Genomic DNA, 13319 nt, shown 5'->3' with positions numbered 1-13319 from the left:
GCTCCAGTATTCCTTAAACTTTGGAATATACTCAATACCCTTGAATAGCTACATCTGTTAAACACACATTAGATATGCTGCAATATGAATACAACTTCTTAAGGAGCAAACATTTCAACCACTTCATCTAAAGCCCTCAGAGCCCTGCAGATTTTAGAGATGAACGCTTCTGCACTTCCCCGTCTGTTTCATGTGTTGGTACACATGCGGCACACTGTTTCCACCATGTGACAGCTTGATTTAAATGAACTGCATCTGGGTGTCAATGGCTAGCAACGTAACAATTGAGCCTCTTCATAAATGTTTCAGCACTCTTCGGGAGTGTGTGTGCATGTGAGACTGAGTGTGTGTGCGTGTAAGACTGAGTGTGTGTGCAATGTGCATGTGAGACTTAGTGTGTGCATGTGAGACTGCATCAGTGAGGCGAGGGCGGTAATCTCTCCAAAGACAGCATGGTTCTTACAGCTCGAGGGGAAATCAGTAGGCAACACCGCTGATGAGAAGATACTTGTGTGTGTTTGCTGGTACACAAAATGCATGCGTGTGTGCGCGTGTGTGCGTGCGTGTGTGTACACTTCACTTCAGGCACTGCGGTCAGAGTACTCACACCACCTAGTGGCTCTGAGGCCTTCTGCCTTCAGAGGAAACAGCAGGAAGATGAAAAGACAAAATGTACAACTGCAGACTAATTCAAAATTCCCATTTACAAGACAGAAAATCAAGTTAAAGAAGATCAGTTCTGCTGCAGAAAATGTTGCAATGAACAGCTCAGGAAAAAGAAAAACAGGTTATAAAAAGGTAACAGCATGAGCTCAGGGGGGAGGAGGGGGAAGGCTGAAGAGACAATTGAGTCGAGGCAGGGAAAAACACGTCCAGAGTGGAGGGAGATGAAAGGATGAATGCTGCGGAAGCTGCAAAATGCAGTTGTAGTTCTCCCCCTTAGCTATACGCAGCTTCACCGAGAGGCTTTTGATTGGCAGCTGGGAAACGTTAACCCCTTCTTCTGCATCCCTTTCGCCCCCTTTCTTCTCTCTGCCCTCCCTCGCATTCTCTCTCAGTGGAGGAAATCTTATCAATCTTGTAAACACATAGGAAGCAATGCGCTCTCCCCCCTCTTGTTTACCCTCATCCACCTCCTTGCTACTGATCATCACAGGAGAAACGCTCGCTCTGCCTTTGACTTCCCACAGCTGAAGGAGCGTCATGTATAATGTATAGCAGCAGATGAAAGGCAGAGGTGCCTGGCATCTACATAACGGCTCTTTGGTATTTAAATATGTGCCACCACCTTAGTCTAATCATATATTTGCACGTGGCGCGGCGAGACATAAAGACATGTTATGTGTGCACTGTTTACCAAATGTATAACCCTGTCTTGGCAAATCCTGACTTTTCTTATTTAAATCCCGCATTTGTCCCCGCTTGTTGTATCACGGTTGACACAGCTGTCGCTGCGTGGGATCAGTTTCCAGATAGTATTTCACTACAGTCCCCAGGCTCCCCGAGCTATTTGTAAGTTTGCCTCTCAGCGAGCAACGGCACCAAGAATCTTTTGTTTCCATTATGCAGCAGTCAGTCAAACTGAGGGTCTGCGTCCACAAACTGTCCCCGCTGAGGGCTGTTAAGTATACCGACCACGCTTTGGACTCTCACTTCATCCCAGCCAATTTGTCAGGGACGAGAAACAAACCGAGGTTACGCACGGACACACAGAGAGAGACACCCTTCACCACACACACTCTCTCACTTAAAGCGTTGAAGTAACAGCCGAGCTGGAATACAAATGTAAGCTTTCAGTGGCGGCCACATGCAATAATACCAAAAGGAAACTAAACACCGCTTCTGTTTGGTAAAGTGTTTCCCTCACAACAGTCGACAAATCGAGTCAGGAAATGAGATAATGCATTCCTGTTGTTAAACCGCTCAAGGAAGGAAACACAGGGAGTGTATTGAAAGTAGCAACTTTTTTTTCTTTTTCAGATACAATTATTTACATTGTAACCAAAGACAGTGTCCTTGAAACGAGTACAAACTTTTTTTTCTCCACTTCCTGCGATTTTTGTTTTTCCAAATGACAACCCAGAAATATTGTATAAAATAAAAATATCAGCTTCAGGGAAAAAGTAGTCTAAGCATTTTTAAATGTCCATTAACCGCTATGTACAGGAGTATTTACAATCTAAAATTCCATTCAGACCAGAATTTTGCAAAGTAATCAGACGCAGTAAACACAGTTGTTCACTGCCGCCTACAAACTAGATACAACTAATCTGCTTTTACAGGTATGGCTGTCATTCAAATCAGTGATCGTACATGTGAGCAGTACAAGACAGAGGCCTTTGAAGATTAATGTGTACAAATACAATGACACCAAAATAATAAATTAATGGGAGCTTAATGAATGTTGTGTAGACTAAAACATGAAGCTACATGTGGCTGGACATACAGAAATGTGGCGCCATCAGTAAATCCCCAATGCCAATTAACATGAGAGAAAAAAGTAACTGTTCCGCATATTCTTTGTCCAGCCACTGAGCTGTGTCATATGGGACATATCTTAATGAAACAGGATGGGAAACTTTAGACACAAATGGCATCTCACTAGGTAAAAACATTGCATTTACAAACAGGAGGAGAAAGCATTAAATTAAATACATTTAAAAAGAAAAAAATAACTTCATTTCAAATTTTAAAAAGAAGCACAACCATCACATGTTTGAGTAATTCATCACATCTGTTATACCTGTGAGCTTCAATGCATATTGTTATTACAAACTCTTGATTTTATTTGAATTTAAATAAGCAAAACAAAGTAAAATAGGACCAAATTAATGATTTGTAAGAATGAACATTTAAATTCATAATAGCGTGTAATTTCCAAGGGCCTTTATTTTTCAAATAAAGGACACCCTATCAAAGCCAGCATGTCGCGCAGTCCTTTAAAAGTCATTCATGAGTTGGGTGAGGAAAAAATGCCCTGAAGAACAACTTAAAAACAAGTCTAAAAACATATAAGATACGCGCATAACATTGCGCCTACGCAACTTGCTAACCCGCACCGTTTTACAAAATTAACGGGCACAATTAAAACATACAAATCAAAGATTTAAAAAAAACTCTGCTTCCCTTCAACATTCAAGCCAACTGCAAACATTAAGCTTAACGGGTGAAAGCGTCCAAAATCATTCCACACGAGTTTACATAGAGACGTCATTCTAACATCCATGAAAATTATTGTGTTTCATGCTTATCAATGATTTCATACTTGGCTTCGATGTGGATGAGATTAAAATGTAATGATCCATAACATTTCATTCAGAGGTTTACACTCGGGCTAAGTGACCGGGAATGAGACCAGGCTGCGGACCATCAGACCGTTAAACCTCTTAAAGATGTTTCAAGAACACGTCAGTGAGTCCCTTATCATATAAGATGATTCCACGGATTATTATGACACGTTAGCCTCTGCCTGATTCCCAGGAACCTGAGGATGAATCTCCTGACTAATCAAATGTGGAACTGAAGAAATGTGATGTCTGTCAGCTAGCAGGGCTTTGGTTCGGGCTGTGCTCCAGAGAAAGGGAAACTTTTTGTGAGTTCACGCCTTCATCGGTAGCAATTCAGAGTGAGCGCAGCATTTGTTGATCTGGTGAAGTCAAAGGAACGCTGCCGAGTCTTCGATGACCCCCACCACCCCCCCACCCCTGTGGCTCCAATCGGGGACGGGGCACCAGAAGAGCCCGGGGTCCCTTTAATGTGCAGAGTGTGAGGTCCTGGTCTGGCTGTCTGTTAACAGTGCTCCAGGTATTCGATGACCCGGGTGATGGACTTCTGTCCCGTGGTGCCCATCGCACACTGAGAGCAAACAGAATGAGAAAGACAGAGTTTGAGGAAACATACCACTGTACTTGTTCAGTCTTTAGAAACAGACGGCAAACATTTTGGAGGATGTTTGAGCTTCTGTTCATTAAAAGGGGATATTTATGAAACAGATGGTTCCAGTCTTCAGCTCTGACGGGATGAGCCACTTTCAAAGCTGCTGCAAAACGCACATCTGTCCAGTTTAATAATAAGGCTGGACTTATTTTTAAATTATCCTCCGTATCACTACTTGAATCAGGCTGCCTGGATACACAAGAATTAATTGATAACAATTTATTTGTCGTGTGTGATAATGACACATTACTTGCACAGAGGCTAAGTGCTTTGCAAGTGCTTTTAGACTGGCTAAGAAGCTAATGAGATCTTTTTGAAGACAATCACATGGTCCTTTTATATTTTATTGGTTTTTACAGCCATTATTTACAACTACATCTCAGGGTTAATGAAATAAACTGAATAGAAGCTTCCTTTAGTATTTTCTGAACCGAATAAAAGGCGCCAAAAAAATGAGATTGAGAATTGCAGTTGTGCGTCAAAAATGTTTACTTACTGTAATAGAGGGCACAAAGTGTGATTTTCCATCAATAAGTCCAATTAAAACTGCTTGTGTGACTTCAGTACAATTTGCCTGGAGCTTTGATTGCATTTACACTTTGAGATGAATACAGAAAATACTGATGTTGAGGAAAATGAATGCTAATTTTTTAGGAAGGAGAATGTATTCAACGTGTCCCTATAGCTCTATACCATAATTCAATTCTAACAAGTGCCAGTCATCGTAATGAGGAAAGCATTGGTGATGACAGAAGGTCAGTCTTTACAGTCATACTCACAGTGAGGTTCATGAAACTCAAGAACTTCTTCAGCATTTCTGTCATGATGGAGAAGTCCCCTTTAGGTAGATGCTGTCTCACAGTAGTCAAATTTATCTGAGAGGGGCAAAAAGGTGGGTGAGCAACGACATAAATATCTTTGAGAGGGGAAATCAATCTTAAATCATAAACTGTGTGTGTGTGTGTGTGTGTGTGTGTGTGTGTGTGTGTGTGTGTGTGTGTGTGTGTGTGTGTGTGTGTGTGTGTGTGTGTGTGTGTGTGTGTGTGTGTGTGTGTCTCTCACCTGGCTTCCCTGGCAGAGGCAGCCCAGCAGCAGGGCGGTGTAGGAGGCAACAATGCTGTCCTCCATATGTTTGCCTGAGTGCTGCAGAGCTACAGCAGACACAGTGGAGATAGAAAAAGATTCACATTTCATGGATACATACACTTCGTCTTTCTGAAGGTTTCAACCTATGATGGTAAGAACTGCTGAAAATAAATGTTGGCTGGAAACATTGCTGTGAGAGCAACTTTGCAGCGATAATTCACTTCCCAGCTCCTCAACAGGCTGCACTGTGACACGTTCGGGGATTAAAATAGTCAATAGGGCACTTTTTACTGTGCCGTTTGGCTCGATGGAACAGCAGAAAGAAAGCAGGTTTGCATTTCTCAACCTGTGAATCAACCATGTGAACAGCAAAGTACATGAGCTGCTTTAAAGACACACTGGGTCAGTTGTGTTTGCACAATTTATTTAAAACATAGAGAAGCTACATGGTCAAATAAATAATGTGGGTGTAGAGTGGGTACTAGTGATTGTTTGTATTATAAATTACTTTCTCAATGCATTATTTGCTTTTTGCAATGTAAGAAAATGGTAGAAATGTTCGTTGAGAAACTCGGTAACTGAAATTCGCTTGAAAAATCACAATTGATTTAATGTTTGGCCCTTCAGTAAGTCATGTGCTAATTCAGGGGTGTCAAACTCAAATACACAGTGGGCCGAAATAAAAATGGGTACTAGTCGAGGGCCGGACTGGTTCAATGTTTATTGTAAAGCGTATTGAAATGAACTTATTGCACATATTAAACCTGGAACCAACAAAGCTTCAATTATTGCCGATAAAAACAACATTAAATAATCAGTTGCATTCATTTCTTATGGCTCTATCTGCAGCTTTTCCAGAGTCATTTCTTATGATTACATTTTTGTAACAACAGCTTCAACAAAACTATTTCCCTCAAAGAAAGAACCAAACATGCCCTGTTGTCTCAAGAAGGAAACATCCATGTAAACTCAGTGTGCTGCTCTGTGATGCTAGCTCAAGCCAGATACTTGGCATCTCATCTTGGGTGCAAGGTCATCAATGTTTGGGCTCAGGCTCTGAGCTGAGGAGACCCTCAGGATGGAGTGAAGGTGTGCGTGCAATATGCCGGCGGGCCAGATCTAATAGTAATTAGAAATTATCCTGCGGGCCGAAATTAAATCCACCAAGGGCCTGATTTGGCCCCCGGGCCTTGAGTTTGACACACGTGTACTAATCCCTTCAGACCCAGTGTGTGTGTATACATCCTGTATAAAGGCTTTGCAATCCTTTGTTGTACTGCCATTCGTGGACCTAAGACAATCTCTCACATGTAAGATTTCTCTTGCTTCAGCCTTAATTAGTTGAGAAGCAAGAAAGGTAATGAAGTTGCCGCTACACAGCAATCATTACTGCAACATTAACCACATTTCTATCTTGATTAAAACTCCAGCCAGAGCTCCTCTTACAGACACAACTTCAAACGTCTACCTTTATTCAGATCCAACTCTTCCTCTTCCTCCTCTTTCTTCTCGTCCTCATTCGTCTCCGTTTGGTTGTCGTTGGGTTCGGCTGCCACCCACTGTATCTCCCCCGACGTCTCCTTCCACTCTCCACTTTTGTCGAGTGCCGGCTTTGGCGCCTCGCTGATGAGGTCGTCCGTCTTGGCCTCAGCCAGGATGGCGGCGCGCTCCCTCTCAAGTAAGAACTAGGATTTAAAGAGAGATAAACAGATGTGAGTCCAAACACAAACTTTTTAATTGGAACAGCAGAGCTTTATTATTTCAGAGGGTATAAAGGGATAGCAGTTCATCGTGATAGCAAAGGTACTGCTTTGTGGCCGGTCAAAAAGCAACTGCCAAAAGTCAGTTGACAGTAAAAGCTCATTTTGAAGTTAATCACTACTTTACGCTCAGAGGTTCCTTTTAGGCTTTCAGAATGAAGCGCTAATGAGGAGAGCAAGTCAGGGGAAAGCTGTCAATATAAAAGCAACATGTTTAATAAAATGTCATTTATCTTGAAAATCCGAATCCACAAATGAGTATGCATCGATTTACACTTATCTTCAGGCTGTTAAAAATATGCAACATCGGACTTTTACTGAAAATACACTCAGGGGTTCAGCTGACGGTTGTGTGGTCGTGCACGTAGCACAGAGGGGATATTTGAAATGATACAGCAATATAGCCTCATCCATATTCATTATGCATGTATCAGAGTAATGCTTCCCCGTTCTCCCTGAGAAACACTGTCTCACCCGCTTATTCAATACAAGGTCTTCTTTCAACAGTAACAACATAGATTTGTTTTCTCACGGCTGTTCTTCACTAACAAGTTTCTGCTCACATTTTCACTTCAAAAGAAATGATGAAAAATATACCTGCAGCCAAGACTAAAAAGAACGCAGTTAAAATATTCATTGATAAGTCCTTTCACAAATCCTACCTGCACCAGGGCAGCCAGAGCACCGGAGGGCTTGGGCTTGACAGGATCGTCTCCCTGAGACTCAGCAGCGGCGGGCGGCGGTGCGTTCGCTGTCTCTGCTCCTGTCGGGTCAGCCGGCTGCAGCAGGCTGTCTTCCAGAAAGCTGTCGTCCATTAGGTACTCCATGTCCACCAGGCAGTGGCGGTTTCTGGAGCTGTACTCCACCAGGTTGATAAGTAGACCTAGACCCTGGTATACACACAACACAAAGAAACACATAAGACACATGTATACGTAGAGTGTCTGTTGAGCAATGAGGTGTTCTGGCCATTAGCGCATTACCAAAACTCGCACGTCGAACCGCTGCTCCTGGGGGATGAAGCGTGGAACTCGGAGGACGCAATTCAAAGCAGTTACGGTAAGCTGTTCCTGCTCACCAGTCTTAGTGCTGCCCCACTCTGCAGATTAAAATAACATCATTATTGACCTCTGCTAATACTAGTCAATACCCTGCTAAGCACCTGAGGGATAGGGTTTAAGTGGAAATGAGCACATACATCTGAATATAATCCATATTGAAAAACTATGTCATATCACACAATCAAACTTCGGTTTAATTCAATAAACTGTGCTTCATTGTTATGCACCACCTCAGCAACAATAAGCCATAGTGCTGACTCATTTCCCAGCTCTGAGTGGCTAAACATGCCAGATAGAACAAATTAGGAAGAAAGGCAAACAAATATGAGTTGGTAGTAAATCAGAATACCATTATCGTGGGTGAGGTTGAGCAACACTCCTATGACGGCCCGCATGCAGTCCTCCACGGCCTTGCCAACGTTACTGAAGCTGCAGTGGGGCAGCGCTGCCCCCGACAACGACAGAGAGCTGTTATTTAGCGACCTGCTGTATCGCTGAATCATATCTTCACAGTACCGCAAAGCTCTGGTGAAAGGGAGAAAAACATACTGGTGAGAAAAAAAGCTAGAAGGCAGTAAAATAGACACATTTTGAGGAATAACGAAAAATATTTAAAAACTGTTCCTCTGTGGACGGCACCATCCTGAATGCCATTTGGTGTCCTCTAATACAGGAATAGCAAACCAAGCTTTATCAGATCTAATCTGGCTCCGACGCTAACAGTTATGGTAATCGGCTAATTCTGTTATCGTCCATCACTTTAAAAGTCTGTGATTTACTAATTGTTCCTTTAGATCAAGATGTTTTTGAGTAACAGACCCAAACGGAAGACGACACGTCACCTGAGGACAGCGTTTAATGTGAAGGGTACACTAGTGGCACCAGAAGTACAAAGACAAAGTGAACGGTTGTTGTTTCAGTCCGGTTCTCAGAATGTGTGTGTGTCCAGTCAATAATAGCTCCGAGCTGCATCCTGTGCTCACCTGGCGGAGGAGACGATGAGTTGTGATTCTTTGTAGGCAATCAAGTACGCCTGGTTTTCTGGGTTCTGCACTGTCACCTGTTGGCAGAAGAAAGAAAGAGGAAATCAATGGAGGGGGAAGTACATTAAGGGGCAGAAAATGAGGAGAGACACTTTCTTTTGGCACAGATCAGTGACATTTTATGTGACATTGAAAAAAAACCATTCCGTCTTTCATAAAGGTAACAATAAAAGTTACCATCCACTCCGCAGGACTCAATTACTTTTGTCCTTTAGCATGACTTTTGCGCGACTTTGGGGGAAGAGGACGATCCCAACCTGACAGAGCAGTACTTACACTTTCAAGTACTCTCAGACAGCGCTCCGCTCCCCATAACGATACGACCAGGTTCTCCTTGTCGTCCTCTTGGCTCAGGTTCTGCACATACTCCTTAACTGTGGCACGCACAAAAACAGAACTATTAAGACACCCTGACAGGGACATGATACTCAGCAGGTCTGGTACTTGACATTGGGAAGGGAATCTTTTTGAAATGTTACAGAAGTATAGAGACTTCAAAGCTGCCCACACACCTACCTTTGTCTACAATATGGTCCAACCCTCCCAGAAGTCTCAGTTCTTCTTTGAACCAATCCCCCGCTCTCTTGGAGGTTAGAGAGAGCAGAGTTTCCATGGCGAGGTGGCCCGTCTACAACAGGAAAAAAACTACTTGTAAAATCTGCAAACCGTGCATTCACTTAATTGGCAGCTGGACAACTCTTTTGGAACTTGGGAGAGCTTAAATCTGACACTCACATTTTTGATAATATTATCGTGGAGTGCACACATTATAAGACCACACCCAACATTTAAGATGACTGATATGGATGTTAAAAAGGAAAAACATTGAATAATGTCATCACTTCAAGATATTGGGGGAATTAAAAACCACTTGTGTTTTTATTGAAACAACTCATTTGTGATTGCAGTTCCACAGAGTAATATTCATGGGATATTCACGTCCTTCTTTACATTAACTTCCATAATAAAACTGTTCAAAGGACAACTAGGAATAGCACATGTACAAGCATCCATTCTTTGCAAACAGGTGTTTAGTAGATTCAAAGGTGGGGTAGGTAATTCACTTCAGAAACACTTTGTTATATTCCAGTGTTTCCCCTACCATTGTCTTGGGGGGACGCTGCGCCCCGCCAACGGAGCCCTGCGCCCCCCCTGAAATTCAAGGTGTTTTAAAAAAAAATGTTTTTTTATCATTTGTTATTTAATTGTAATTTTTTGTTTTATATATATAGCACCAAATTGCAACTAATTCCTATCTACCGTCTTTTTTTAAATAAACTAAACGCTTTCATTTTAAGATGTGAGTTTATTGTTTTTGACCCTAAGAAACACAGATGCATTAATCAATAATAACAATAATCAACAGCTCCTCTCTCTGCTCCAGAGGATTTAAAAAAATATATATCCCAATGCCTTTAACTTTTCAAAATATAATTTCTGATAAATCCATTTAAGTATTTATGAAAAGTTGCTTGTTGAAGAGAGACCATTAAAAACGTGATAAGTGGTTTATGACTAAGTACATCCAGCAGTGAAGCTATATTTATGTTGTTGTTCAATGACAACCCACCGTGATGTTTTCCAAGTCGAGGTGCTTGTTATGCACGGTCTCACACAGCTTCCTGATCTTCTCCTTGACCTTTTCCACCTCTTTGGGAGTGAGCTGATCCTGGTGGGCCGAGTAGTCCTGGTCTATCTCCAGCAGCTTGATCATAAGCTCCAGACAGGCCCTGTCCAGATCCATGTTAAGACGATCCCGACTCAGAATGTACATCAGGGAAGCCGTGCACAGACCCAAGTTCTGATAGGAAGATAGAGAAATGCTATTTTTAAAAAAGTGTATGCTGTGTAGAGCAGATAGAGGTGAGACATGATTTTCAATGACAACCTGACGCTGGGAACATTCGAATACATCACCAATACATTCAATCATTTTGACCCTTTAACATTATAATTAGATTTGTATTAGAATGGTGAGGATTGAGTTTGATTGAGGTCCTTTCCAATTTCAAGGTTTTTTTGGTGTGTCTATTCAATGTTACGAATAAAACAGAAACCTTAATGTTAGTGAACAGGAGAAAGTGGCTGCAGTTTTACTTTTACAACTGTAAATGTATCCGTCTGTTTTAAACTCTCAAACCAGAACAGGCAGAAAGTTTTGGTCGAGTTTTGAAAAGTTTTAACTAGAGAAATAGAAACTGAACATAAGGAAAAACTCACACATTAAAGGCAATTAAACTGTACTGAATACCTGGATTTGAATATAACCATTTCATAATCAAGACATGAATAACTCCAGGCATGCAACCTTCAAACATCCTATTCATTAGCAAATATTGCAGAGGTGTTGAAAATGATATGAAAACAAACATCACACTCTCCAGATTAGATGGAACATTTTCTTCTGCTCTCTAACACACAGATCACACAGCCAATGCAAGCTAACTGGGCCAGATACAAATAAATAAAACTGACATGTCGACAGTAAAGACTACCATTGCAGGTCTGCATATCCTGTCAGAAAAATCCACATCATAAGGCAGTGATATATATCAGTGATGCAAACACAGGTATGGTGAAAAAAGAGAGAACTATTCGAAGCAGAAAGAAACAGCGTAATAAACCATCTGACAAAGGCAGTGGCGGCTGGTGGAAAATATTTTTGGTGGGGCTATGGAAAGGGTGACAAAACCATACTAGGGCATTTAAAATCAGGAGACTAAATACGAACAAAATCAGATTTACCCACGACTGTTTCCACTCGGACTTTAATACAGCTACACCATTGTTTGGTTTCCATGGTAGCGCGTCTCTTTAGCAGCGCGCGCAACTCAAAGTCTGAGAGGGTGAGGAAGATGAAAACTGAACAAGAATCGACAACTCGACCCTCTGATCACTCCTTTCCTGTAAAAATACAGGTCCAGCCCACACATATGCTCCATGGTGCTACAGGCATTGCCCTTACAACTACAATAAGCATGCAAATGTTAATCTACAGCTCCGGCGATCCACTAGCACCGGAGTCTACACCTGCAGACAACTACTGTAGCGTCACCTTGGATACGAGTCCGAACAACTCACAGACACACAGGCCAGGGCGCTGAAAGGGCGCCCTTTGAGCATCAGATCTGACGACGCTGATTGGCTGAAATTATGTTTCGGCGGCATAGTTTACAGATAGCAACAGTCAGCTTGTTGGCTGCTGCTGCTCTGGCTGAGGGCTCCTTTCTACCGCCCGGACGAGAGAGGGTAATGATACACGCTGCGGCCAGGCAGGANCCGGAGAAATTCACATCACAAGTCACACAGTCAAAGGTACTGACTGCACGAAAGGTCATTCAAGATGCGAGGCTGATCAGATTTGACATGGCAACCCACCCGTGCAGTCAGTACCTTTGACTGTGTGACTTGTGATGTGAATTTCTCCGGCCGATGCTTGTATTAAATATCAGTGTTTGACATCAGAACTCCTGCTCGTCCTGTGTCTCCTTCATGAGTCGGTGACCCCCACTGCATTGCTACACAGAAGTTTCCTCCACAACTTGGAAATATATAAAGAGAAACTCGGTTTCTATAATCAGGAAATAAAAAAGGCACGACAGTCTTTCTTTTCTGACATCATTACCAAAAATAAAAACAACTCACGTGCTTTGTTTGCTACCGTCAACAGACTAACTAACCCCCCAGTGTTGATAGCCTCAGAATTTCTATCCACCAGGGCCTGCAATGATTTTGCCTCCTTCTTCACTGACAAAATCATGTAAATTAGACAGGCAGTCAGTGTATCTGCATCAGTGTTAATTTTGGCAGCTGTTTTTGATTTAGTCTTAGTCTTTAGACGAAAATGGTTACTAGTTTTAGTCACATTTTAGTCATTCCTATTCTTCGTAGTTTTAGTCTAGTTTTAGTCGACGAAAACTCAAAACGTTTTAGTCAACCTTTAGTCGATGAAAAATTACATTTTAGTCAACTTTTAATCAAAATGTGTCTCTATACCAGTGGTTCTCAAACTTTTTCTGTCAGGCCCCCCCTTTGGAGAAAAAAAATGTCGGGCCCCCCCAACACAAGTCAGGCTCAGTGGCCAACACAAATAGTCGGGGTGCTGTGGGGTAGCTTGACATTTCATAGAGGGTGCTCAAACATTTAGGGTTTCCCATTATTGTACCGGTCGCTACAGTGGAATTTTCTACTGCAACAATCCCCACGCATATACACAGTGTGACAGTTACAATGAAGGCTCGAGGCATATAGGTGTAAGCAGGGGTAAAGTGCTAGGTGATGTGTGGACCTCACATAGGGGGGTCCGGGGGTATGCTCCCCCAAGAAGATTTATTTTTAAATATTGAAGTTAAATGCATCAATCTGGTGCACTTTGAGAGCAAAATGAAGAGATCTATGGATACATCTCTCAACACCCATTTGAAACAGAACTG

The 13319-nt window shown here is 42.2% G+C and overlaps 1 protein-coding gene across 1 annotated transcript; it reads right to left on the bottom strand.

Moving 5' to 3' along the window:
- Nucleotides 1-1949: 1949 nt before the first annotated feature.
- On the bottom strand, nucleotides 1950-10708 carry LOC104946543 (wings apart-like protein homolog). Its single transcript, XM_010772394.1, has 11 exons — nucleotides 10457-10708; nucleotides 9403-9514; nucleotides 9163-9260; nucleotides 8827-8903; nucleotides 8193-8368; nucleotides 7766-7881; nucleotides 7445-7672; nucleotides 6491-6707; nucleotides 4999-5087; nucleotides 4716-4811; nucleotides 1950-3855 (listed from the first exon to the last, which is right to left on the bottom strand). Exons 1-11 carry the CDS (start codon nucleotides 10658-10660, stop codon nucleotides 3790-3792), a joined length of 1479 nt encoding a protein of 492 aa, XP_010770696.1. The 5' UTR covers nucleotides 10661-10708; the 3' UTR covers nucleotides 1950-3789.
- Nucleotides 10709-13319: the final 2611 nt, after the last annotated feature.

The sequence above is a fragment of the Notothenia coriiceps genome, unplaced genomic scaffold (genome assembly GCF_000735185.1).
Source record: "Notothenia coriiceps isolate Sejong01 unplaced genomic scaffold, NC01 NC01_scaffold00011183, whole genome shotgun sequence".
Taxonomy (NCBI): domain Eukaryota; kingdom Metazoa; phylum Chordata; class Actinopteri; order Perciformes; family Nototheniidae; genus Notothenia; species Notothenia coriiceps.
Note: the sequence above shows the minus strand (reverse complement) of the source record. Positions and strands in the feature narration are given on the sequence as shown.